General features: G+C 44.8%; 1 protein-coding gene across 6 annotated transcripts in view; it reads left to right on the top strand.

Moving 5' to 3' along the window:
• The window catches only part of fgfr3 (fibroblast growth factor receptor 3), a 157,043-nt gene that overhangs the window by 106,315 nt on the left and 24,062 nt on the right, over window positions 1–26,666 (top strand). For 2 of the 6 annotated variants that reach the window (XM_048528385.2, XM_059649974.1), the window contains 7 exons: window positions 2,546–2,669; window positions 8,058–8,248; window positions 14,589–14,739; window positions 19,529–19,716; window positions 22,101–22,249; window positions 22,372–22,493; window positions 25,381–25,491. In XM_048528385.2, coding sequence (XP_048384342.1) covers window positions 2,546–2,669; window positions 8,058–8,248; window positions 14,589–14,739; window positions 19,529–19,716; window positions 22,101–22,249; window positions 22,372–22,493; window positions 25,381–25,491 — 1,036 coding nt within the window. Of the gene's footprint in view, window positions 1–2,545; window positions 2,670–8,057; window positions 8,249–14,588; window positions 14,740–15,569; window positions 15,715–19,528; window positions 19,717–22,100; window positions 22,250–22,371; window positions 22,494–25,380; window positions 25,492–26,666 lie in introns of all 6 variants that reach the window. The other 4 variants (XM_059649975.1, XM_048528393.2, XM_048528399.2 and 1 more) reach the window with 4 other exon arrangements.

Here is a 26,666-nt window from a genome sequence, read left to right as displayed (position 1 = left end):
CCAAACATACTGCCTATTCAATAGCATTGCACAGAAACTAAAATGTCAGGTTGGTTTTCAGTCTAAAATTCCACTTTAAAGCAGCTTTCAAATCCTTTCAGGAATCTGCAATGTTTTATAATCCTTCTAAAGCCCATGTGACATTGCATGCTTAACCACATGAATAAAAGACTTGTTTTAATCCTTTACCGACCAAGAAAGCCAACAATTGTCCTGCAAACTGTAACAAATGTGTCCAAATGTGTTTCTGTTCTTTACTCTGTACTCTTTCTAAACAGCAGTACAAAGGTGCTCACTTTAATCTCTAGTCGGGCTCTCCTGAATCTGCTGACTGTTTGCTGCACGCACGCCTCTGGGTGCTCACAGCTTACTAGATTCCTTACCCAAATGGACAATGCTCATTTTCAAATCTAGACCTCTTGTGCTACAGGGCTATCAGTACTCACAGCCAAGTGCGGTCCTATCCATACCCATATGCCCCTTTCTAGGAAAACTGGATTGCAAACACGACTGTGGTTACCAGACTGGTAATGAAACAAAACCATACCAGAGCAAGTTCTATGGACTCCTGTCTCCGATACCAGCAGTGTTTACTGAGGGAGGATAGAGATATTAGCAACTGCCACCTCTCCCGAAAGACTGAACTCTCATCGCCATTCCTCCCAACACCTCATGTAGTCAGTGTAAGTGACAATAAACCTTTGAATCAGCTGAAATGGTCACCAGGCTGCACTCACTTGTTTGACCATGTCCTCTGCAGCATTCAGGCATGAACTGTTCCCAAGAGCAGTTTTATATTGAGAGAGTGCTATCTATGTATTGTACTCCCTTAGTCAGTGACACTGTTTTAATGTAGTTTCCCAGACCACATGAACTTTTGGTGGGCCTCCAGTTAATGCTGAAAGCACAGTAGTGGCTTCCTTCCCCTTCTGTTCAGCAATGGGAATTGTGGCTTTGAGCAGGAGCAATAAAAGGAAGAGTAATAGATGGGGCAGTTAGGAATGTAACTGTTAACATTAATTTCAAGGGAGCTAGAATACAAGCGCCGGACTGTTCTGCTCAGTCTGTATAAGATTCTTGTCAGACCGCATTTGGGATATTGTGAGCAATTTTGAGTTCCGTACCTGAAGAAGGATGTGCTGGTGTTAGAGGGGGTCAGAGGATGTTTACAAGATTGATACTGGGGATGAAGGGCTTGTCATATGAGCAGCAGTTGAGGACTCTGGGGTTGTACTTGGTGGAATTTAGAAATCTGAGTGGGGATCTGATTGAAACTTGCAGAATATTAAGAAGCCTGGACAGAGTGGATGTGGAGAAGATGTTTCCACTATTTGGAGAGACTAGGACCTGAGGGCACAGCTTCAGAATGAAGGAATAACCCTTCAGATTTGAGACCAGGAGGAATTTCTTCAGCCAGAGGATGGTGAATCTGCAGAACTCATTGCCATAGAGGGCTGTGTCATTGAATGTACTTAAGGCAGAGATAGATAGATTCTTGATTAGTAAAGGTACGGGGGAAGGCAGGAGAATGGGGCTGAGAAACATATGCACCATGATTGAATAGCAAAAAGACTCGATGGGCCGAATGACCTAATTCTGTTCCTGTATCTTATGGACCAACGGGAGGCTTTTTCCTGAAGGCTGGGTCTGGCACCACCGTCCACTGTCTGGTGCCTCAAAAAGCTCTTGAACCTCAAGAGTTTGCCTTTGTAAGAGATGGAAATCTGATAGGCAGCAGTCCTAAGGATGAGCTAGCATGGATGGGGGCATTCAGCGGACAGTAATCCATCGGTGAAACCCAGAGAATGCTGGTAAAACTCAGAGGGCCTGTTGGCATTGATGGAGAGAGAAACAGAGTTAACATTTCAACTCCATAAGACCATAAGACATAGGAGTGGAAGTAAGGCCATTCGGCCCATCAAGTCCATCCGCCATTTAAATCATGGCTGATGGGCATTTCAACACCACTTCCCTCCACTCTCCCCGGAGCCCTTGATTCCATTTGAGATCAAGAATTTGTCGATCTCTGCCTTGAAGGCATCCAACATCCCGGCCTCCACTGCACTGCGCACAATGAATTCCACAAGCAAACTCCATTCGTCTTCTGCTGAACTTTTGCAGAGACTTAATGGTGGTGGTGGGGGCTCGTGGCTGAACAATGGGGAAAAGGCACTGTTGCAGGTATGTGATGGAAATAGGAGGGAGGGGTTGTTGTGCTGGTAGGCTGAAAGCAGTGATGTTTGTGGCTGTTGGGGTTGAGGGGGGAAGATGTATCATGTTGGCAAGGGTAAAGGAGAGCACCATGGTGATAGGATGGGACCAGGGGTTATCATGGTGTGGTAGGAGGAGAGTCTATCCATGGAGTGGGGAGGGAGGAGGGTAGTCTCGTCATGGAGATGCTAGTAGTAAGTTGGTGCTTTGCAAATACGATCTTGATCCGCAATTAGCTCCCTATTCCTATTGCAGAGGAACGTTCACAAAGCCCCAGGAATTTAGAGCCCTGGAGGAACCCACTGACCGTCTTCTATCTGTTTCCTTTCTCTAGTTACGACACCAGCAATGGAGTCTGGTCATGGAGAGTGTCGTCCCCTCGGACCGTGGCAACTACACATGCGTCGTCGAGAACAAATATGGCAGCATTAGCCACACCTACCAGCTGGACGTCCTTGGTAAGATGGCGCTTTTCAGACTGAGTGGGGGCTGCAAACGAGCAGTGGGTTGGAATCACAACTACAGTATTAGGCCTGTGTCTGGTCAGAGTCATGGGTACACATTCTAATCCCAGAAGTTTGTCTGGGTTGACACTCCCAAACAGCACTGAAGAGGTCACTCTATTTCGAAGAAGTGATGTTTCTCGGGTGAGGTGTCAACCTGAGGTAGCACCTGCCTTTTCAGGCAGCAAGACTGGTCATATATACACTGTTATAGAGAGAGAATTAGGAAAATATATATATTATATATGCATGCATACAAATGTACATACATACATATATACACACACATATATACAATGTACACATTGGCTGCAGGACTTGCCTAACTGACAGTGTCTGAAAAGAATCTGTTGCTTGTAAAGTGCTTTGGGGATTCTGTAAAGATGTGACAAATTGTTATATAAACATGCGATCCTTCATTCTTTCTTTCTTGAGGCATTGTTTCTGTCATTGGCTAATAATTGCCTTTCCAATGGGCAGCCAAAGATGTTTCTGGAAAGTGACTAAACCTCAATCGTGATCTTGCCAGAGGACAGTATCACAGCTATGCCGAACTCTGTCATTTGGACCACACCTAACCTTCCCGGAGAGGTCGCTACAGTGAGCAGAGGGGGACCTTGACTTTAGTTTCCGCTTCTGAAACCAGAGGTGCACAGTCTTTTTGTAGCACCTCTGTTGAGACAAGTTAACAGGGTGCGGATTATGATTCGAACTTGAACTTCTGAGCAAGATCTTCCAGCTGGCTTAATCAATGCCACCCATTCATTACATGCACTCAAAGTCAGAATTGCCCCCAAGGACTGAAATCAACCTTATTCTCTTTGTGGAGGCCAGGAAACACAAGGTACTGACAGTGACCTAACAGAAACAGTACCAGCAGCCAATCCTTTTAAAAGGGGTCTGGAGGAATATTGAGATGGGAACAATTTGGAGATTCTAGGAAGAGGAAAGTGCTGGGAAAACAGAGGCACAGGATGGGGGAGGATGGATGGGAGGGTTGTTACTGTGGAAGGCAATAGGGCAGTGCTACTGAATGACCAAGATGGATGAATATTCTTAGAGTCTAGCTTGATTACCTTGGGGGAGCTGGGAGTATTTATTCAGGATTGCCCCATGAGACATTAAATGGGATGAAGTGAGACCGTAACAGTGAGACAATATATGGTCTGTAAAAGGAGAGTGCCCTGCGAACTGGAGGGGTACTTAATGATTGGAATTGAAGATGAAAGTAGAAGTTTTAAATTATGATGATCGTTATTGTGTAAAAAAAACCTCACAATAATTGCTTTTGTCTGTAACAACAACGATCTCTGGTACACTTAAAGGTAATTGTAGAAAATCCAATTGTAAAACTCTCCAGGGAATGGATAATAAATTGCTGAAGAATTGGTGGTCCATATCTACATCCGTTTGCATTGATTAGGGATTCAAATAGGATCACCTTTAGTAAGATGTCATTGTGTATTCAAACAAGCCCAATACCTCACAGTTAACCCATTGATTGCATAGAGAATACGAAGCCAAAGAGAAAAGGATTGAGAAGAGCCTTGGTTAATTGTCATTTAGAATTAAATTATGCATTTTCTCAACTAATTATCAGCTTTTGTTGAAATTTTTTCCAAAATCAGGCTCTTGTCAACTAAGTATTCCATTGTTGTCAGTGAAGTTCAGAAATTTTATGAAGCATTAAAGCTGGAAGTAAATGCCGCAAACATTTCAACTACATGTTAGTCTTCAGAGAACAAAAGCCTTGCATTGAGATACTATCTTCAAGCTACAGGATAACCCAAAGCCCTTTTCATCCAACAAAGTACCTGACAAGTGTAATCACTGCTGCACTGTAGGAAATGGTCGAGCCACACAGCAAGCTCCCACAAACTGCAATGCAATAATGACCAGATAATCTGTTTCACCAGACCCGAAATGTTAACTCTGCTATTCCTTCACAGATGCTGCCAGACCTGCTGAGTTTCTCCGTCAACTTCTGTTTTTATTACTGTTTCAGTAATGTTAGGTAGGGATAAATAGTGAGCAGGTCATTAGGGAGAACAAATTTGCTGTTCAGCAAAGTGATGCTGTGAGTTCTTTCACATGAACCCAAGATGTCATATGGGGTTTTGGAACACACTACTTGGCTTTTGCCAAATGGCTTGATGTCAGTCAGGAAGCAGGGCTGCATTGAGGAAGGGAAAAACATCCAAGGGTCCTAGTCCAGCTCACTGCCTGACAGCCCCAGTTGATTTTCAGGCATGTACTGAGGACAGGTAAGACCAGATTCTGAGGAGGTAATGGTGAGGTTACAAAGGCTCAAACCCAGGGTTTTCTTTAGCATAGATCACTGTTGGGGTGATTGTGTTAAATATAAATGGGTTGCAGTGGCATTGACATATTAGTGAGTCAAATATCCAAGCTTTGCATTTGAGACCCCTACCTGGGAGTGAGGACTGGCACGGTGTATCACAGGATATTGGTGATTGTCTGAGTAGCAGGAGGATAAAAAGAATCATGGAAGCCAGGCTTTAACATTTATTCTGTCTAATAATCTCTGAGCATCATTAATACAACCACAGTGAGAGATGCTCTTTAGTCTCCACTGTGCCCAAGAACTCAGGAACCTGCTGACTATTTGCAAGCATGACTGACTAAGGTCCATCCCTCACTAGCCTTGTGGAGGTGCTGGTGAACATCTTACCAATTCAGATATGTAGGGGAAGTCTTGTTGTTTTAGCTGTTTTATATAAAATGTTTATTCAGCACCTCATTAACATTGAGAAAATAGGAAAAGAATTTATGATCCTTGCTACTCATTCATGTCTGCATCTCCCTGACTAAAAAGACTTAATGTTTAATATTCTGAAAATGCATCACAGGAGTAGCCAGACTTCATTGTAAAAATAATATGGCAGAATTGTGGATCATGCAAGAGTCTAATACTAACACTCGAAGCTGAATTTGGTCCCAAACACTTGAGCTCCCTCATATATACTTCCAGTTGGAGCTTGATTAAAAACTATAGTTATGCTGCTAACAGTGAAAAGAAGGTTATGTGATAACATTGGATACCGTAAAAGTTGATTTAAATTGAACGTATTAAAAAGGGAATTAATATTTAAAATTACCTGTCACACTTGGTGAGATGCATGGTATGACATAATTAATTGCATCTTTAATCCAAAGGCACCTCTGTGGATAACTCCCACTTAACATGAACAGCAAATATTCAAAGCAATGTCGTTTCCCCTGTCGATTTGTTGCATTACCTCATGTCAGCGTTAAATTTAAACCTTGCTTTATCTTGGGTCTTGCCTCTGTTGATCTCCTAGGGAGCACCTTGTCAAATGGGCAGACTTTCCTCTGTATATTGGCTCCATTTAATGCAGTGCTTAATACTCTGCTTAATGCAGTGGCCCAGCACACGGTCCTTAAAACAAGATATCCTAATGCATGAGAGATAGTAGGAACTGCAGATGCTGGAGAATCTGAGATAACAAGGTGCAGAGCTGGATGAACACGGCAGGCCAAGCAGCATCAGAGGAGCAGGAAGGCTGACATTTCGGGCCTAGGCCCTTCTTCAGAACTTTTTTTCTGAAGAAGGGTCTAGACCCGAAACATCAGCCTTCCTGCTCCTCCGATGTAGCTTGGCATGCTGTGTTCATCCAGCTCTGCACCTTATCCTGATGCATGAGCCACTTGCAGCGTGCAACCACAGTCACACTGTATTTGTACTCTTCCTTTACTGTTCAACACCTATCGCTTCTCAGCAACAAGCTACGAAACAACATCAAACATGTGTTTTGAGGAAGGGTCACCGGACCCAAAATATTAACTCTGATTTTTTTTCTTCACCGATGCTTCTAGGCCTTTCCAGCATTTCCAGCAACTTCTGTTTTTGTTCCTGATGTACAGCATCTGCAGTTCTTTCAGTTTTTATCAAGCACCCTTCATTTGATTGAAGGAGAGTGTGCAGACCCACAACTTTTTAACCATTGACTAAAGTTGAGAATTTTATTAACAATTTCTGGAAGAGGTGCAGTTCAGACTGCCTGTCTTCTCTCTCAGATTAGTAGTGTGACAGCAACCAAACCTTGAATAAGGTTGGACATTGAGAGCCTTAGGCTACCCTTTTTTTTTTGGAACAGCAACAATAACTTGCATTTATACTTGTGTGAAACATTTTGGGTCCCTTTAACAAGAAGGAGAGGACAAGAACAGGAGAACAGGAAAGGACCAAGAGTGAAGAACCAAAATTGATTTTGAAGGAAGAGGGAAAGCTGCTGAGTCGGGAGTTGTTTTGGTGATTAAAAGGGAAAATGCAAATGTGCAAATAAAACTGAAGCAGAAATGGAGCTTAGATGATTTAATTATCCAGTGATCAGTGTTGTAGCAGTTGAAATCAGCTCTACTAGTGGCCTGGTCTTTTTTTAATATAATTTCACTCATGATTTGTAAGCATCGCTGGCTGGCCAGCAATTATTGCCTGTCCTTAATTGCTCTTGAGAAGGTGGTGGTGAGCTGGCTTCTTGAACCGCTGCAATCCATGTGCTGTAGGAAGACCCACAATGCACAGTAGGGAGAGAATTCCAGGATTTTGACCCAGCAGCTATGATATATTTCCAAGTCAGGATGGTAAGTGGCTTGGAGAGGAACTTACAGGTAATTGTGCTCCCATGTATCTGCTGCCCTTGTCCTTCTAAACGGAAGTGGTCATGGGTTTGGAAGGTGCTGTCTGAGGATCTTTACAGAATTTCTGCAGTGCATCTTGTAGGTGGTGCACACTACTGCTACTGAGTGTCAGCGGTGGAGGGAGTGGATGCTTGTCGAGTCTTGTTCAGTGAAGAAAATATTCCTGAGAGTTTCATTCTCCTGGAATTGACCTGTGATTGTCTTCCTCAAGATCATGGTTTGAGCTCATAGTGCAGCAAGAGGACAGGGGAGGAAATGGTCAGATGAGCCAATTAACATTTCTAGTTCTGTACTCGTGATAATGCTGCCAGCAGTCTTTCTATATAATGAGGAGAGAATAACCATTCAGTTCCCTCCTCCAGTCGACCTTGCTTCCATCACCCTTTCCCTCATCTCAACAACCCTGTGTTTTTATTTGTTCATTGGATATGGGGCAATTCTGGGCTAAGCCAGCATTTGTAGCCCATCCCTAATTGAAAGTCAGCTGCATTGCTGGGTGTTGGGAGTCACATGTAGGCCAGATCAGGTAAGGACCACAGCTGTTCCTTTCGAGATTATGTGAGTGGACCTGTGGACGAATCTTGATAATCACTGTTCTATTCCAAATTGATGGTGTGCTCGTGACTTTGTTTTAATGTGAGATGTTTCCTTCGCTTTCAGAAAGGTCTCCACATCGGCCTATCCTCCAGGCTGGGCTGCCAGCAAACCAGTCGGTGGTCGTGGGTAGTGATGTTGAATTCCACTGCAAGGTCTTCAGTGATGCACAGCCACATATCCAGTGGCTGAAGCACGTGGAAGTGAATGGCAGCAAACTGGGTCCAGATGGAGCTCCCTATGTCATGGTGCTGAAAGTAAGTGGCAGATTGATGCACAGTGCAACAGAGAAACATGACAGTCCCACTTGTCGGCATTCACAGACCCAAAGTGAAAATGTAATGTTCAAGGGCGTCAACAGTGACTTGCATTTCCATAGCACCTTTGAAATGAAAAGAAATCCCCATGTGTTCCACATGAACATCAAATAATAGGGAGCTAACAAAAAAGGAGCTGGTAAGAGGATTGATGGTCATAGAGGAAGGCTTATAAAGGAGTCTTCAGGAAGGGGAGGGAAGCAGAGAGGTTTAAGGTGGGAATTCAAGAGATTAGAGCCAAGATGGCCGAAGGGGAGAAGAAAGTCAAAGGTGCACAAGAGGCGGATACTGGAGGAAAGTGCCATTCTCAAAGGGTTGTGCTTGTGGAGGAAGTTATACAGATAGGGAAGGAATGAGGCTGTGAGTGTTGGTGAGTGGCTGAAGGGGTTCAGTGTAGATTGGTTGGGGTGAATTTGGACATGAGGATGTGAATTTTAAATAATAAAGGTGTCATTAAACATAAATGGCTATTTTCCTGTTAGGTGAATGTACCAGTCAGTGTTACACTGAACCAAAGATCACTCATCGTCTAGCCTGTGCTGGTCGTATCCAGTCAGTGCTTCATGAATTAGCAATAACGAAGGACCACTTTATTCATTATATTTAATTATTTGATCTATTTGTTGTCACATGTAAATTGTTACAAAATATAGTGAAAAGTGTTGAACAGTGACACCACTGTCCAGCGCCATCTTAAGAGACAGTTAGGTAAACCAAAACAAAGAAAGTAAAGGCAAAAAAAAAAGAAAAAGGAAAGGGTGATTCAGAAGTGGGGAGAGGAGGAATGGACAGGTTGTGTCAGGTCAAGGATGCGGGGCTGAGACAGAGCGTTGGTCATGGGATGAGGCCAGGGGTAGGGAGATTTTAAAACTGGTGAATTCCATGTTTAGACCATCGGGCTTTAGGCTCCCAAGGTGGAATATGAGGTGCTGCTCCTTCAGTTTGTGGGAGGTGTCATTGTGAGTCCTTGTTGGACTTCACCTATACAAATGCCACCAATGCCACCAGGTACCGAACTGGCCCAAACTCAACTCCACCACCGCCATGAGATCGCTTCAGACCCAACACACCAATGCAGCCACTGCAGAAGCTGCGGGGCCTTGTACTGAGCCCAAATATGCCCCCTCCGGTGCCTCCATGAGTCTGTGCTGGATACAGAACCTGGTGGGAACCCAAACTCGCCTCTGAGCTGCTGCTGTGAGTCCCCGATGGGCCCAGTCAAGCCACACACTGGGCCCATTCGCTGATGCTATTGCTGTGACCAAGCTCTTCGTCAAGAGGTAATTAAAATAAAAGAGAAAAAAATGAGAAGAAAGGTGAGGAAAAAACTGAAAAGGAAGGCTGACGGAGTGGAGAAGCCCCAGGCTCAGAAGACCCACTTCACTGCCAACTTATCAGAAATTCAAATTTCCCCAGCCAGGCTCTGATATACTGAACCTCTTTAGAGACTTTACACTGCTATCTTTAGCTAACCTAACAAGAAGAAGGAGCTAAATCCACTCTATCCTTTTGGAGTGTGCGTGCACTCATCTTCAAACTAATATGAGCAGTTAGAAAACATAGCAAAGAGTTGAACCTTGCTCCATTTGCAGATTCCATAAAAACACCAGGAGAACAACACATTAGTACCATCTTAAGAAGTGCTTTCCTCAAAAAACACGAAATCAAAATGGCTCAAGCATCCAATGGAGCCATGGAAAGGAGTCCTCCACAAAACAAGGATCAAATTCCCTAAATCCCATCATTAAACTGCAGCTTTGTGTATCTACAGGGTGTTGTGGGGTACATCTGGGCCAGAAAGTCCAACTTCCAACCTGCTTGGAATTAAGTCCAGCATCCTACCTGCTTGTTAGGCATGTCATAATGTGGCTGAACAAGTTGAATTAAAAGGAGGAGTTAGATACAGTTCTCAGGGCCAAAAGGATCAAAGGGTATTTGGAGAAAACAGGCACAGGGGACTGAGTTGGATGATCATCCATGATCATATTAAAAGGCAGAACAGGCCTGAAGGGCTGTGTTCCTGTTGGTATCTTCTATTTTTCTATGTAAATAACTGAAACTGAAGACAGAAGGAGATTTAATGATTCAAGTCTGGTGTGAATTTTCTTCAGAACTGAGTTGTGTCAGATTCCAAGTTTTACTGTCTCCACAGAGGCTGCCAGACTTGCTGAGTTTCTCCAGCATTCTCTCTGTTTCCGAACTCCAGCAAGTGCAGTATTTTGCTCGTATAAAGCAGCAGCTCAGTGTGTGGAAGAGTGTAAGTTGGAAGTGCTGATGATGTTCTCTTCTAGCAAAGTTAGTTCTTGCCTTTGGCCTAGTGGCAGTGTCAATGTTTGCCAGTCGCACAGTGCGATGTTCACGTAATACAGTGCCTGACATTGTCATGTCTAATCTATCTATCAATGTGATTATTTTTTTAAAATAACCTGGGTCCTACCTAGCCCAGCTTGAGAAGCTGGGTGCACACTGAGCTTTACAGTGAGACCCCAATTCTTCCAAACTTGTTAAAGTAAAACAAACTGTGGGAAAGACTTTGAAGTCCCTGTTTGTCCGCCATTGTGTTGAGGTCAGCGAGATGCCTGTACCAGTAGATTCAGTGCAGCTATTTTAAGCTGCTGTGTTGTTTAAGTTCCCTGTAAATCTGGGATCAGGGAAGAGAATAGGGAAAAAGAATGGGCTGTGAAAGGGGGTGAGGATGGTGCGGTTTGGAGTGGAGGCAGTTGTGAAGACACAGTAGAATGTGTGTGGAATGTGCAGAGGGAGCACAAAGAGGAATTTCAAACGGGGCTGAGACAAACAATGGCATCACATGGACTTAAGAGCCCAGTCAGGAATGAAAGAGCAGTGGCCTGGAACTAAACAGCTTTCTCTTCAAGAGAAGTCGAAAGAGGAACGAAGCAAACACTCTGTACAAACAGGACTGAAACACGACTCAGTACAGCTTGTCTTTCTGGGCCTGAACTGAAGATTTGGAGCAGCGAGTACTAGCCCTGTGTAGCGTGAGATCTTCCCAACCACTCATCTTATTGTTCAGGAATCAACCCAATACTACCTGCACCAGCGAGTTCAAACCTGCTTAAAGATATAACGCCTTCTTTGCAAAGGTGCTTTTCAGTTATGATTTCGAGGCGGCACAGTGCTGTGAGAAGCTTCAAGGACACTGTTGGCATCATTGCACAATGCTTCCACCCCCCAAGCAGAGAGGGAGGGTGTATCAAGCAGCTTGTGATGAAAGCTATGCCTGACTATCATGTTCAACTCGGCCACAAAACTCTGAGAACCAGTTTTAGCTGCTTCGATCAGAAATGATGTAACTATATATGACTGTGCTATATAAAAATGATGGAATAGATTATGTAATTGTGTGTTCGTTGTGGGTATCGATTGTAGCTCAGTGTCAAAACATAGAGGGCACAAGTCCCACTGAAGAGATTTAGGTGGGAATTCTAAGCAGGCACTCAAGTTTCTGAGGTGCCAATTATCGGACGAGACTTTAAACCCAGACCTCGATGGTGGATGCAAAAGAATTCATGGCATTCTTCGTAGAAGAGCCAGGGGGACTTCTGACCCAATATTTGTCCCTCAGCCAGCGTTACTAAAATGCACTTTCAGGTCGTGATCATATCATATGAATGTGTGCAAATTGGCTGCCACAGCGATTAATAACAAAACCTTCACAACGTACTCTAACTGTGAAGCTCTTGAGATCATGAAAGGTGCTATGTAAATACAAGTGTGTGTGTGTGTGTGTGTGTGTGTGTGTGTGTGTGTGTGTGTGTGTTTGTGTGTGTGTGTGTATACGCATGCGTGCAAGGCAAGGAATCCCACCTCTGATCATGAGATACAGCTCTAGTGAATGAGACTGTGATGCTGACAGATCGCTGTGAACTTTTCCACACTCTGGGATCCTTCCTTGAGGGTAGGAAACCTGCCACCCTGCCCCAACACAGGCCAACATGTGACTCCAGGCCCTCATCAATGTGCTAATTCATAACTTCCCTCACAAGTGGCTCACCAACCTCTCAGGGATACCCCAGTCAGGAACACCCAGTCACCCCGAGACTGAACGTTAAAATAAATCCAGGGAGCTCTCCTGTGTGGGTTTGTGAGACCACATGATGCAACAGCAGTTGAAACACTGGTGTGGGTGGGGTGGGGTAGGGCATGGTTCTGCATGAGAAATGACCAGCCCCATCATTAACTGTCATCTCTCCCCTTTAAGCAGCTGAATAGCATTCCCTCTGTCTCCCAGTCACTGATTCTGAATCTAACCAATGGAAAGGACAGGGATGGGAGATCATTGTAATGGGGGGATGGGGTGAACAGAGGAAGGTACAGGTTGGGGTGGAGTGAGGGGAGAGGGTAAAGATCTGGGGATGGTGGAAAGATCTGAGGGGGAGGCTTTCTGAGGGTGGAAGGTCTGGAGGTGATTAGGGGAGTGAGGGGAAAAGGTGTGGGGGGTAGTGTGTGAGGGGGTGCGGAAAGGATGTGGGGGAGGGGAAAGGATGTGAGGGGAAAAAGTGTGAGAGGGAGGGGAAAAGTGTGTGTGGGGGGAAGGGCATGAGGGGAAAGGGAGTGAGGGGGAGGGGAAAGGGTGTGAGGGGGAAAGGGTGTGAGAGGGATAGAAAGGGTGTGAGGCTGAGGGGAAAGGGTGTGAGGGGGAAAGGGTGTGAGAGGGAGGGGAAAAGTGTGTGGGGGGGGAGAGCATGAGGGGAAAGGGAGTGAGGGGGAGGGGAAAGGGTGTGAGAGGGAAAGGAAAGGGAGTGAGGGGGAACGGAAGGAGTGAAGGAGAGGGGACAGGGCTGGAGGAAGTGAAGGTGGAGTAAAAAGGGCTTGGAGGGAGGAGGGGTAAGGGCTGGAGGGAGTGAGGGGGGAGGGGAAAGGTCCAGGAAATGGAGCACCTGCCCTGCTGTAGTCTGAAGGCCTGGTTCATTCAGAGAGTGTGGCAGATGGTGACAGAAACAGAGACCTGGTGGGGGGGGCGATGTTGGGGGGATGATCACATTAAATACACTGAGTAACAGCCTTTGCCCTCCTGCTTTCCACCAAGCATTGCTCAATAAGCCAAACAATGGAGAGTCTTTTACAAACAGATTGAATTAGACCCATTTAAACGAACATCCCCACTCTGTGGTTATTAAACGTGTTTGTGCAGTGTTGGGCAGGTGACTCATTTTTAATGTCTGCAAGAAACATTTGTTGTGCTCATTCAAAATTAGTAATGCCTGCCATTTCCCAACCTCCCCTGAAAGAAAGGCATATCCAAAGTTGAGAAAGCCACATGTTGGCCCATACCAACAGGAAATCTAACAGCTTCTGGAAAATTAACTGTTCTGTAAAAGAACGGCCAGAATATGCAACTGTTTAACTACAGGGCTCAGGTTTCCAGGCCTGAGGTACTTTTGACCGTGCGGTCTGTTGTCCAGGAGGTAACCGTTTTAGCAGGCCACCTCGCACCAGCTCAATTGGGGATGGCAGGGAAGATTGAGGAACAGGAAGGCGGGTCAGAACAGTGTAGACTGTGAGTGGGATAAAAGGTTGGCATGAAATGGCAGAGGGAACCCACCGAGAGGTGGCAACAAACCTCTCAGGGCTGGCTGCTCTGGGATTGGTCAGCCTCTGCCAACAGACAGCCCCAGGCCTGCCATTAGTATCATTATCACCACCTTTAAAACCTATTTGGACAAGTGTCGTAACATTGAAGGCTACATGCCGCAAAAGTGGGACTACTGTAGGCTTTTGGCAGTACAAATCCGATAGGCCAAAGGGCCTTTGCTGTACTGAATGGCTGTATGGTTTCACCGCAGTCTGTCCAACACACATCACTATGAACTAAGGGCAGAAGTAGGCTATTTGAGTCTTTGAGACGGCTCTGCCATTCAGTCAGACCAGGAGTCATCTGATTCCTCCTCATTCCCATCTACCCATGGCAACCTTTCCCATCTTGGCACATCAAGAAATCAGTCACCCAAAGTAAGGGGGCACTTGAGGGAATATGGGTTGAGATACAAGATCAGCCGCGATAGTATTGAATGGCAGAGCAGGCTCGAAGGGCTGAATGGCCTATTCCTGCCCCTAGTTTGAATGTTTACTGCTCTCTGCTAACAGGAAGACTGAGAGGAGAAAAGGTAAGACCACTGCAGAGTTCAATTTTCAACATCTCGATGCCTGCCCCAGTTGTCTCCGGCCAGGAATGTCTACTCCTGCCACTGGCAGCATAGCTGTGCCAGGGGGCTGCACCTGAAGCTACTGACCTGTTCTGTGTGATCTGTTCTTGCAGTCGTGGATAAGTAAAACCGCTGAAGCGGACGCTAAACTCATTCTTTACAATGTGACAGAACAGGATGAGGGCGAGTATCTGTGTAGAGCCACCAATTTCGTTGGCACGGCTGAAAAACTGCATTGGCTTTACGTCAACAAACCGAAACCAGGTAAACGCAAACCTCTGTCCCAGGCCTCCAGTAAAAGTATGACTTTTAACCTCCTTACCTCTGCCACCCCAGTCCACTGCCCACCATCATCGCCACCAACATACAGCAAGAAATCCCTTTGTTTGTTCATGGGCTTGATTGCTACAGGCTGTGCCAACCAGTCATCAGTAACCTTTCCTTCCTATTCCTGCTCTGCAAGCGAAATAAAACACTCTGCTACCCTATGCTGTGGAAAAAATTCCTACAATACAGGATTGCTTTCCATCCTTTACACCTCTCCCCACTGATGTTGCCTTTTCCTCTCACATTTACTAATTTAAAACAGCCTATCGCATTGAACAACCATCAGTTGCTCTCCAGCGTTACTCACAGCTGTTTTATTTAACAGTGCTTCCTCCCTTTCTCCTTCGCCTCATGTGACTCTTCCTGAAAGAAAATGTTAATCTCTTTTTTTTCCCTGAAGCCTGACTCTTAAAGCAATCCGGCATATTGTGGGTCAATTTTGTTCCCCACACCCAACCACCCACCCCTCCCCTGCCAACCAAGTTCAAACCCTTGTTGCATTTGCTCTTGCATGCTGTTAATGGGACAGAGAGAGTGAGAGCCTGGTGAAGGGAACTCTTGACTAATGTGCAGGCTGTGGAGGTAGGAATGTCTATCATGTCGCACTATTCTGGAGCAAGGTGGAACCTTCTAGATTGTGCTTCAACCTGCTTTCAGGTCTGTGGTGTGCAGGGACTTTATCTGAGGTGCTATGGTCAAACCCTATACCTTGTAGTCCCCTCTCGCTTCATTTTCTTCTATCCTGTTTGGTTTCTTTTTTTTTGTAGACTGCTGGTATTAACACAACGGATAAGGAAATTGAAATTCTGTACTTGCGAAATGTTACTTTTGAGGATGCTGGGGAGTATACCTGCTTGGCCGGTAATTCTATTGGGTATTCGCATCACTCTGCATGGCTGTCCGTTCTGCCAGGTATTCAAATTCTCTGTTGTGATTGTCATGTTAATATTCCTTTCTGCAAAATGGGAAAGTTGGAATGCATTTCTGTAGTACTTTTAATCACTCCATACTGTAGACAGATTATCTCACCATCAGTATCCATTTCTGTATCTTTATTGATAAAAAAATTCCAATTCCATCTGCTACAGAAAGTGTACCCAAGGGGGTACCGGAGGTGAAATTTTAATTTCTCTCTCCACACTTGCTGCCAAGGCCTGTTGAGTTTCTCCAATACATCCTGCTTTTTCACCAATTGCAATCATTTTGATCTTGGCCAGCCTTCCTCAGCTTTTCATTTTTGCTTCATTCCACTGGGCCTTTCACTGCTTCAACACACACTGGGGTTTGAGCCTGGGCACCTCATGATGTGCACAGACCAATTATCACATACTCACACACACATGCAGAAAGACACACACGCACATACACTTGCAAAAGAACTGTCAGACTCGCACACACACACTCATGCACATACACAGAAACTCTCACACATTGGACATGCAAATTGGCAGATACACAAGTGCGCATACACACACACGTAGGCACATTTGCAAACAAACTCAGACACACGTGCATGCGCGCGCACAGTTACACACACACAGGCACATTTACAAACAAACTCACAGACATACATGCAAGTGTATACACACAGATACACAGACACACACAAACATATACACAGACACACATGAGCATGTGCGTGCACACACAAAGTTACACACGCGCACACACACACACATACACAGTGCATATGCGCACACACAAAGATACGTAGACGCACATGCACACACACACATACACGTGTGTGCCAACACATACACAGACACATGCATACAGACTCTTTAAGGATAGCAATCGCCTTGCACTGTTATTTTGTGTGGCTGTTTTGCCCATTTCTTTCCTCCCCCACATCAGTAGGTCAGTAGAGCTGACATGATGCGGAAACTGGATGAGAGGAGAAACCATGACCTCACTGAAATGATAGGCTTGCTGAGACACCCAGGCTCAGTAACTTTATCAGCACGAATGTATCTTTGTCCATTGAACGTCAATCTGAAAGGCCTTGGAGCTGAGATCCTGGCTGGGATCCTTCCTTCTGAGCTGGGAAACGCCATAACCTTGCCTTGGAATTCAAGGAGAAAGCACCCCTTTACAATGATGCTTTCACAATTTGTTGCTGACAGCTTTCCTGTTCTCCAAAAAGTGGAGAAACATTTTTGAAGAGAAAAGGTCCAGATGGTGAAATTTTCTGTTTGATCCCAAAATGATCACAAAAGAATTACGCTTCTGAAGATGATTTTGCCAGCTTGTTTTCAATAATTAGCTATAGGCACAGTATAATATTAGATAGTCCCCCTGTCCTGATGGAATGTGGGTGAACATTTTAAATTGGGTTATAAGGCAAACTGAAATACAATAATGTAGTAAAATGACAGAGCAGTCCACTAATTACTGTCTGTAATCCCCATTAACTTTCACACAATTGGGGGGGGGGGGTCACCTTTCCACACAAAGGACAGTCCCTACCACCCAAAAGGGCCAAGCTACAGATGTGACTACAAGTCCAAAACCAATGTCAAAATAAAATATTCTTTTTCACCCTTATTATTATTAAGGAAAGGGAATTTCTAATAACAAGTACAACTGGGCAATGTGCTGATGAATCAAAAGAAAGTCTGAGTTTTTAAAATTTCTGGTGGATCGTCTGAAAAAAGCAGAATTGGAGGATGGAAAGTAGAAGTCTCACAAGGCACTGAAGCGTGAAAGATTTCAGGAGACTGACTGGTTTTCCCGCACTCACCCGCTTGAAGAATTTGATAATAAATAAACACACATCATCATCAGACTATTCGAACTGATGTAATGGGAAATTATTTGAAAAAACTCCAAGTCCCTCAAGGTACTGTCTTTGGTGCATCTGACGCCAAGAGTATAGACACTCTCCCCTTTCCAGTGATTGCACTGATCCGACAGGCACCGCGCCAGAGAACTTACTGAAACTTTCTTAAATGCAAACGCAGCGAATTGCCCAGAAAAAGAGTCTTGATTTTTTAAAACATTATAATCAGTAATATTAACATATACCTATCACATTGAGTATTTTTGAGTTTATTCTATTTGGAGTTTGCACTAATTTTTATTTGGAGATATGCCTGGATATGTAAGTGTAGTGCTCATTTTCACCACTAGATGCTGCACCTCTTTAACTCCTGATGCCACACTCAGATCATTTCTTGATCTTTCAGCCTCTGTGGTCCCTTCGAAGTGTCAAGGAATCACAAATAATCATAATTAAAGGCTGGCCTTTTCATATGTACTCTCTTTATCATGACAAATATTTTCTCCACTGACATTTTTCTGGCCTCATTTAAGGTCTGTCATATTATTAATAGGCCATTTCTGTTCAGTTAAATACATTAGTGTCTTAATGTCTTCTCTTTCAACATGCAATGATCATCAATCAAATTGACAATCTGAGCCTTAGGCTGTTATAACATTCTATCAGCAACGACCGCACAATGTGCAGTGAAAGGGTTATTTTGTAGAAATGTATCTTTTCTCCCCCTATCAGCTCTTTTCCTGCAAAGGCACTGAAGTACAGATTGAGCTCACAATTTCATCAGTACTTAGCCAAGTGGCCCTGCATTGCCAGTGAGGGGCAGATGGATATGTAGTCATGCTGGGCAGCGCATGAGCCAGGTCCTGTCCATTTCCAGCATCCCACTTTCAGCAGCAGCAGCTCTCCACTGCAATCATTTCACAGCAGGCTTGGGTCTTCAGCAGATTTTCCCTCCTCAGCCCCTATGGCATTCCCAGTTATAACACCGTGACCACTGCTCTGCTCCATCAGACCTGTGGCAGCACAGTGGCTCAGTGGCTAGCACTGCTGCCTCACGGCAGCAGAGATCTGGATTTGATTCCAGCCTTGAGTGACTGTGTGGAGATTGCAATTTCTACCGGGTGCTCTGGTTTCCGCCCACAGCCCAAAGGTGTGCAGGTTAGGCAAATAGGCCATGGGAAATTGCCCATAGTGTCCAGGGATGTGTAGGTTAGGTAGATTAACCATGAGAAATGCAGGGTCTGGGTGGGATGCTGTTTGGAGAGGTGGTGTGGACTTAATGGGCTCAAAGGCCTGCTTCCACACTCTACACATTCTAAACCTGGGTTTCGGATATTAACTGCCAACGTTTAATGAGAACCATCTCACTCTGACTTTTTAATGTCATCAGATTCTGCCTGGTGACTGTGAGGTTTAATCCCCTGTTGAGTCAGCCCCGCCCCCCGATCAAGTCTCCCACTTTCCTTTGGGTTAATGAAAATTGCTCCCCACGCTTTCTGACCCCGATCTCTGCAGCAGGGTGAGTGAATATTGGATGATAGGGTGACATTACATCCTCCACAATTTAAGTACCTTAGAGACATTTATAAATAATAACCAGTATGCGGTGGGGTTTGGCGGGGTCGTGGCCAGCGCAAGGTAGGAATAGAAAAGAAAAACACAAGGAGAAGAGCAAATTGGGAAGAAGGGTAAAAGACCTGGATGAATTTATGAACAAAAATTCAACTCATTTGAATCCATTCTTGTCTATTCCTTTGGCCAAATCACCACATGGGCAAGTATAGTTCAGACTGTTAATTTCAGAATACATTGTGCATGTTTCAAGAAGCTCAGAAGTAAGTCATGTTCTTCTCCCTCATGATTTCTCTGACCAAGCATTTATCTGTTGGCTCCAAGAAGTCCCAAAGTCCTCTCTTTTAACTTGTTTCTTACAATATCTCCCTGCAGCAGAAGACTTGGTGAAGGAGGATGATTCAAACTCAGTCTATGCTGACGTCCTTATCTATGTAACTGGCTGTGTCCTTATCATACTGACTGTTATTATAGTGATCATGTGCAGAATGAGAACATCCTCAAAGAAAACGCTGAACCCACCACCTGTGCAGAAGCTCTCCAAGTTCCCACTGAAGAGACAGGTAACAGAAAGTAGATACAAGAGTTTAGAGCATATTGTCACCCAGCTGTTCCACGGTGAATCTGTTGGGCTTTGACGTACCCTTTTTGGTTTTGTTGCTTTATCGTATCACTTGCTCCCTCCACAAAAAAAAAGTCTTCCGTTCTAATCTCAGTAACACTTCCATTGAATTGGTGAAAATTCATCTTTAGCACCACCACTATCACCACCGAGATGGGAGAGAGATACAGCTCCTTTGCTCACAGCTGCACACTGGCTGCGGCGTTGCCATTGTATAAAAATGAACTCTTACAAAGCCGCTCAATGCATTCCTGAGCAGAGGTTTAATTTAGATAAATATGAGGTGCTGCATTTTGTGAGGGGAAATCTGTGCAGGACTTATACATTGAAGGGCCCTGGGTAGTGTTGCTGAACAAAGAGACCTGGGAGTTCAGGTTGATAGTTCCTTGAAGGTGGAGTCCCAGGTAGACAGGGCAGTGAAGAAGGTGTTTGGTATGTTTGCCATTTCTGGTCAGTGCATTGACTGTAGGAGTTGGGAGGTCATGTTATGGCTGTACATGACATTGGTTAGGTCTCTTTTGGAATAAGGCATTCAATTCTGGTCTCCATGCTACAAGAAATATTTTGTTAAACTTGAAAGGGTTCAGAAAAATATTTACAAGGATGTTTCTGGGTTTGAGCTATAGGGAGAGGCTGGATAGGCTGGGGCTATTTTCCCTGGAGCATCAGAGGCTGAGGGGTGAGCTTATAGAGGTTTATAATATCATGAGGGGCATGGGTATGGTGAATAGCCAAGGGTTTTTTCCCAAGATTGGGGAGTCCAAAACCAAGAGACATAGGTTTAAGGTGAGAGGGGAAAGACTTAAAAGGGAAATACGGGTCAACTTTATCATGCAGAGGGTGGTGTGTGCATGGAATGAGTTGCTCGAGGAGGTGATGGAGGCTGTACAATTAGAACATTTTAAAGACTTATGAACGGGTAAATTATTTAGGAAGAGTTTAGCAGGATATGGTCCATGTGCTGGCAAATGGGACTGGATCAGTTTAGGATATCTGATTGGCATGGATGAATTGGGTCTGTTTCTACGCTGTACCTCTCTATGACTCTATGAACAATATGATGGCAGGATACTTGATTCAGCAGCAGGGGCTTTAGTAACCTGAGTTAGGGTAGGGGAACTCACTCAAACCCCCTTCTCCCAATCATGAGTAAATGGTCCATCCTCCTTTCCCAGATGCGGATGTGTTTGGATAAACAGGGCAGGATTTCCAAATGCCTGTTTGCAGGGCCGGGAAACAATCAGGCTAAGAGCCAGCGTACTCTTAAAGTGGTCTTCCCAGATGGTGTGTCACTCTCCTGGTCCTTCAGGAACACATTGCAATTTTCAAAGAGAGAGAACCAGCGACCTGCTGACCTCCATAGGCTGGAGGTAGCTAAAGAGATGGGTAGTGGGCTGGAGAGGGACAGAACAAAACTGTTAAAGAATCAAATGGTCTGCAACATTTTAGTGCAAACCTGGTCGGGAGCAGTGTGGGGAGCGACTCTTGGTCGTGGATGCTGATTTGAAATTTAGAAAGGAAACGGAATGCCAAACTGAGGTGCTCGTGCAAGTTGGCATCACTTGAATGGAGCTGCTTTAGCATGTGGTCAGTGAGTGAGAAGACAGTAGTGTGGACTGTAAGACTGTTAGCAGTCTGCCCACATCCCTGCCCAGTGACAACAAACCCCAACATGGCTGCCAACTCTCTTTGTGTTTTACAATCCCGAGTCAGGTCATGCCTCCAGGCAACACCCAGCACCATTCTTTGCCTTGGTGAAGAGGCTGGTTTTGGATGATGTTTTCTATTGATCTCAAACTATTCCTCTTTCTGAGTGACTTTGCAGAGTCCTGTGTGCTTGGTTGTGTGTGCTTGTGGGGTTGTCTGTTCAGTTGAAGGGACTGCTGCACAGTTCAGGCTGTCCTGTTCCTCAAAGTTCATGTCGTGGTTCAAACATTATTTCCAAATCCATGTTGAAATCCAAGTAACTAAAAATGTGGCATTTCTGATTGACTGAATGCTTAACGGAGCTCTAAGCACACGTACGACTCGTGTGTCAGCTCTGCAGAATCTGCTACCTAATAGAGCTTGGATTGGAGAGACGGAAGCTCATGGTTCAAACAGTAGCCAGTGACTGAATAACAATCTTGAGTTTGCTGTGACAACAGAATAAGTAAAACTGGCTCCACCCATTTTGGGATAGAAGTCCATATTGGAAGAACATTAATATAAATGATGGCCCGCCTTTTGTGCTTTATGTTGGTTTTTGCAGCCTGCGACCTAACAGTCCTGATTGCCAGTACCTAATGGTGGTTGGTAACAAATTTCAATTATTTTTCACTCAAGCAGGTGTCCTTGGAATCAAACTCCTCCATGAACTCCAACACACCATTGGTGCGAATTGCCCGCCTATCCTCCAGTGATTCCCCGATGCTGGCCAATGTCTCTGAACTGGAGCTTCCTGCTGATCCCAAATGGGAGTTTCAACGCCCAAGGTGAGTTTTCCTCACTGACTGAACTGGGACTAGACAAATGGCACTCTCGTTTCCGTCACTTTCTTTTCCCACTCATCCTCAACGGATCTTTCCTGTTTGTGCCCCCACCACCTCCCTCGCAGGCTGACTTTGGGAAAGCCATTAGGCGAGGGCTGTTTCGGTCAGGTTGTCATGGCAGAGGCCATTGGCATCGAGAAAGACAAGGCCAACAAACCTATCACCGTTGCTGTCAAGATGCTGAAAGGTAAGAACGGAGAGGCTGGCAGCTGCTGTACTGCACCATAATATGACACAAGCTCAGACTGAAAAGACAACGTGATCTCAGTTTACAGAACAGGCTATGCCCACCATCTCTCACAACGGAAGGCTGACTCTCACTTCAGGGGCAAATTAGCAACTGGTTAATTTTTGGCAACAACCTCTCATTTCTCCCGTTTTCTCTCCAGCAGTTCATTCTGTATTGTCAGTCCTCGGACATATTAACACCCCCAGTGCAATATTGGCCCCCAATACAATATCTACCCCTAACTTAGCCTAGATACAGACCTCAAGGGCTATTTGGCAGTGGCTTAGTGTCCTTGGTGAACAGCCTGTGCCACACAGGAGCCCTTGAGCATGTTTCGAAGTTTCCAATGTACACATTAGAATCTTGATTTACCCATCACCACTCTCTCAACTTTGGCAGAGGTTAGCAGTGCAAAGGGTGGGCTGTAGCAGGTCTGTGGAATGCTGCATTATTGGCAATATGAAAGGGATGAGTATAGTTCTATGTGTAACAGTGATCTTCAGGGTGGTTGTCTTTATTTGAGATACTACCATGGGCAGATTATTCAACTGCAAGGGCATCACACCTTTGCCTACCTTAAAAAAGTCACTGCAATCGGAATGTTGCTCATGGCGAAAAGAGCCTTCGGTGAAATTCAGATAAATCCCTTGAATTGAGGCAGAAGACCATTCGTTCCATATTAGTGCATCCATCCAGAATCACCCCACAGTTCTCCGCAAACATTATTTCCCTCAATGATGTCAGTAGTTTTGCCTCCACTGCTCCATGTGGAGTTCCATTCCAAGGTTCAGTCACTCTCTTTGTGAAGACAAGGTTCCTAATTTCAGTCTGAAATTTACCTTCTGTGAGTTTGAAGGTATGTCTTCTCTCAGCCTGATGCAGGCACTTGTCTTGCTGTTTTCCATGCTGTTTATAATTCTGTGTACCCAGAATTACTGCAGTGCAGAAGGAGTCCATTGTCTCTTAGAGCCCAAACATTAAATATCAGACCATTCTCCAGAATGAAACACCTGATAAAGTGTCACTTTGTGCACACCACAGTTGCCTGAGCTAAGGGCGCGGAATTCTTCATAATTCTTCCCTGCACTGGCAGCAGGCCTTAACTGTTCACCATGTGTCTCAGCGACAAGAGCTGAGCATAGCGTTGACGAACCAGACCAGCCAATGCACTAAATGGTGTAATCACAACCAGCTCTTATTCTATGGATTGCTATGTACACTTTCATTGCAGTTTAGTAAACTGGAAAGCAGACAACATAGAGAACAGAAGCAGGATTGGCCATTGAGCCCATCAAGCTCACTCTGCGACTTATTTTACTCATGTGGAAGCAATGGCCTAGTGGTATTATTGCTAAACTATTAATCCAAAAACTCAGCTAATGTTCTCAGAAGATAACAAGGTGTAGAGCTGGATGAACACAGCAGGCCAAGCAGCATCAGAGGAGCAGGAAGGCTGACGTTTCGGGCCTAGACTCTACTTCAGAAAGGGCCTTTCTGAAGAAGGGTTTGGCCCAAAACGTCAGCCTTCCTGCTCTTCTGATGCTGCTTGGCCTGCTGTGTTCATCCAGCTCTACACCTTGTTATCTCAGATTCGCCAGCATCTGCAGTTCCTACTATCTCTGAAATAATGTTCTCAGGACCTGGGTTCAATTCCCACCACGGCAGATGGGGGAGTTTGAATTCAATTAGGAATCTGGAATTAAGAGTTTACTGATGACCAACGAATGATTGTTGATTGTCAGAAAAACCCATCTAGTTCACTAATGCCCTTTAGGGAAGGAAATCTGTCACCCTTACCAGCTGTGGCCTACAGATCAATAGCAATGTGATTGACTCTTAACTGCCCTCTGAGTAATTATGAAGGGGCAATGAACGCTGGCTTAGCCAGAGGTACCCACATTCTATGAATGAATAAAGAATACCGCACTCCCACTCTCTCCCCATACTCCTTCATACTTTGAGTCTCTATTTCATCCTTAACTCTACTGAATGATTTGGCCTCCACAGCCTCTGTGCTAGAGAATTCCACAAGTTCATTTTCTTTTCAGTGAAGAAATTTCTCCTCATTTTAGTCCAAAGCAGCATACCATAAACTGAGATCGTGATCCCTTGATCTAGACACGCCCCCCCCCCCCCCCATCCAATCACCACCACCACTCCCCACCCACCAACATTCCATTACTGACCAACAGAAACATCAGCCCTGTACATAGCCTGTTGGAATTTTACACATTTCAGGCAGATCCTCTCTAATGACACATTTCCTTCCCAATTGAGTCACTGAGATTGTTTACATTGTTGAGCTTGACATATACAGAATAGAGCTTGGTATGATTCACAAAATATGTGTTCACGTGATGTGATAAAAGTTAAGTAGAGCTTTAAGTGACATTTTTAGCAAAGTCTGAACCCCAACATTGTAGTCCTTAACACAGTTCAAGTTTATTTTAAAAATCAGACTCTGCAAAATATCTATGATATTTCCCATGGTCAGATGATTCGTTGGTGTTGAGTTGAAGTAGAGACCAAAGTGCCATCTGGTGGTCAGATCCTGCCAGTACTTGCTGACTGTTGACATTGTCAATCATGGGAAGTGTTAAGTTACAAGCGTTGAGTGTCAAATTACAAACCTAAATATTGGGAGAAAAATACAATCAGAAGTGACGACGACAGAAGTGTGCACCTTGTACACAATTTTTATTTGTTGTAGATATGGGTTTGGTTATGCCTTGTCAATATTCTGTCTGATGTGTGGCCACTGTATACATCACACTTGAAAGCAACAGTGCGATTTGCCATTTCATTGTTTTTAAATGCTTACTATTTCTGTACTTTATTCTTGTAGACGATGCCACTGACAAAGACCTGTCTGACCTGGTGTCAGAAATGGAAATGATGAAGATGATTGGAAAACATAAAAATATTATCAATTTGCTTGGAGCCTGCACTCAGGATGGTGAGTGCGAAAGATGCCACGTAAAGGGGGTGCTGGCCAGCTGAGCGAAGGCTGAGATTTCAGTGTTAGTTTCTGTGTATGTCAGGTTATTGCTCTGAATTGTACAAACTTGTAGGGAGTGTGCAGTCTGTGCACCAGAGGTTATAAATTTGTCTATTCATAGAATCCCTACAGTGTGGAAATAGGCCCTTGGGCCCAACAAGTCCACACCAGCCCTCAGAGCATCCCACCCAGACCCATCCCTCTGTAACACATCAAATCTACACATCCCTGTCCATTATAAGCTGTGTAGCCTGGCCAATCTACCTAGCCTGCACATCTTTGGACTGTGGGAGGAAACCAAAGCACCCGGAGGAAGCCCACACAGACACAGAGAGAATGTGCAAACTCCATGCTGGCAGTCACCCAAGGGTGGAATCAAACCCGGGTTCCTGGCACGGTGAGGGAGCAGTGCTAACCACTGAGCCACCATTTTATGGGCTACATCTGGACTCAAGAACTGTCTGTAATTTTCTCCAGACCATGCGGGGTACAGATGAATTGAATACCTAGAAACAGAAAATAGCAACAGAAGTAGGTCATTCGGCCCTTTGAGCCTGCTCCACCATTCAATATAATTATGGCTGATCACCCGACTCAGTGCCCAAACCCTGTTTTCTCCGCATACCCTTTGATCCCTTTAGCCCAATAACTATGTCTGACTCCAATTTGAAAATATGCTATGTTTTGGCCTCAGCATTTTCTGGGGCAGAGAATTCCACAGGTGCACCGCTGCCTAGGTGAAGAAATTTCTCCTTTTCTCACTCCTAAATGGCCTATCCTGTATCCTTAGATTGTGACTCCTGGTTCTGGACTCCCCAGTCATCAAGTCATGCAGCATCGAAACCGACCCGTCTAACCAGTCCATGCTGACCATAATGCCAAACTAAACTAATCCCACCTGCCTGCGCTTTTCCCATTTCCCTCCAAACAGTTTCTTATTCATGTACTTTAGGTGACAGGTTGAGATAGAGGATCTGGATCGGCGCAGGCTTGGTGGGCCGAAGGGCCAGTTCCTCTGCTGTAATTTTCATTTTACTTTGTACTTATCTAAATCAGTCATCGGGAACATCCTTCCTGTGTTGACCCTGTCTACTTGCCTTAGAATTTCATATGTTACTATGAAATCCACCCCT

Source organism: Stegostoma tigrinum, chromosome 1, assembly GCF_030684315.1.
Source record: "Stegostoma tigrinum isolate sSteTig4 chromosome 1, sSteTig4.hap1, whole genome shotgun sequence".
NCBI classification, from domain to species: domain Eukaryota; kingdom Metazoa; phylum Chordata; class Chondrichthyes; order Orectolobiformes; family Stegostomatidae; genus Stegostoma; species Stegostoma tigrinum.
The sequence above is the reverse complement of the archived record's forward strand: the minus strand, read 5'-3'. Positions and strand labels throughout refer to the sequence as shown.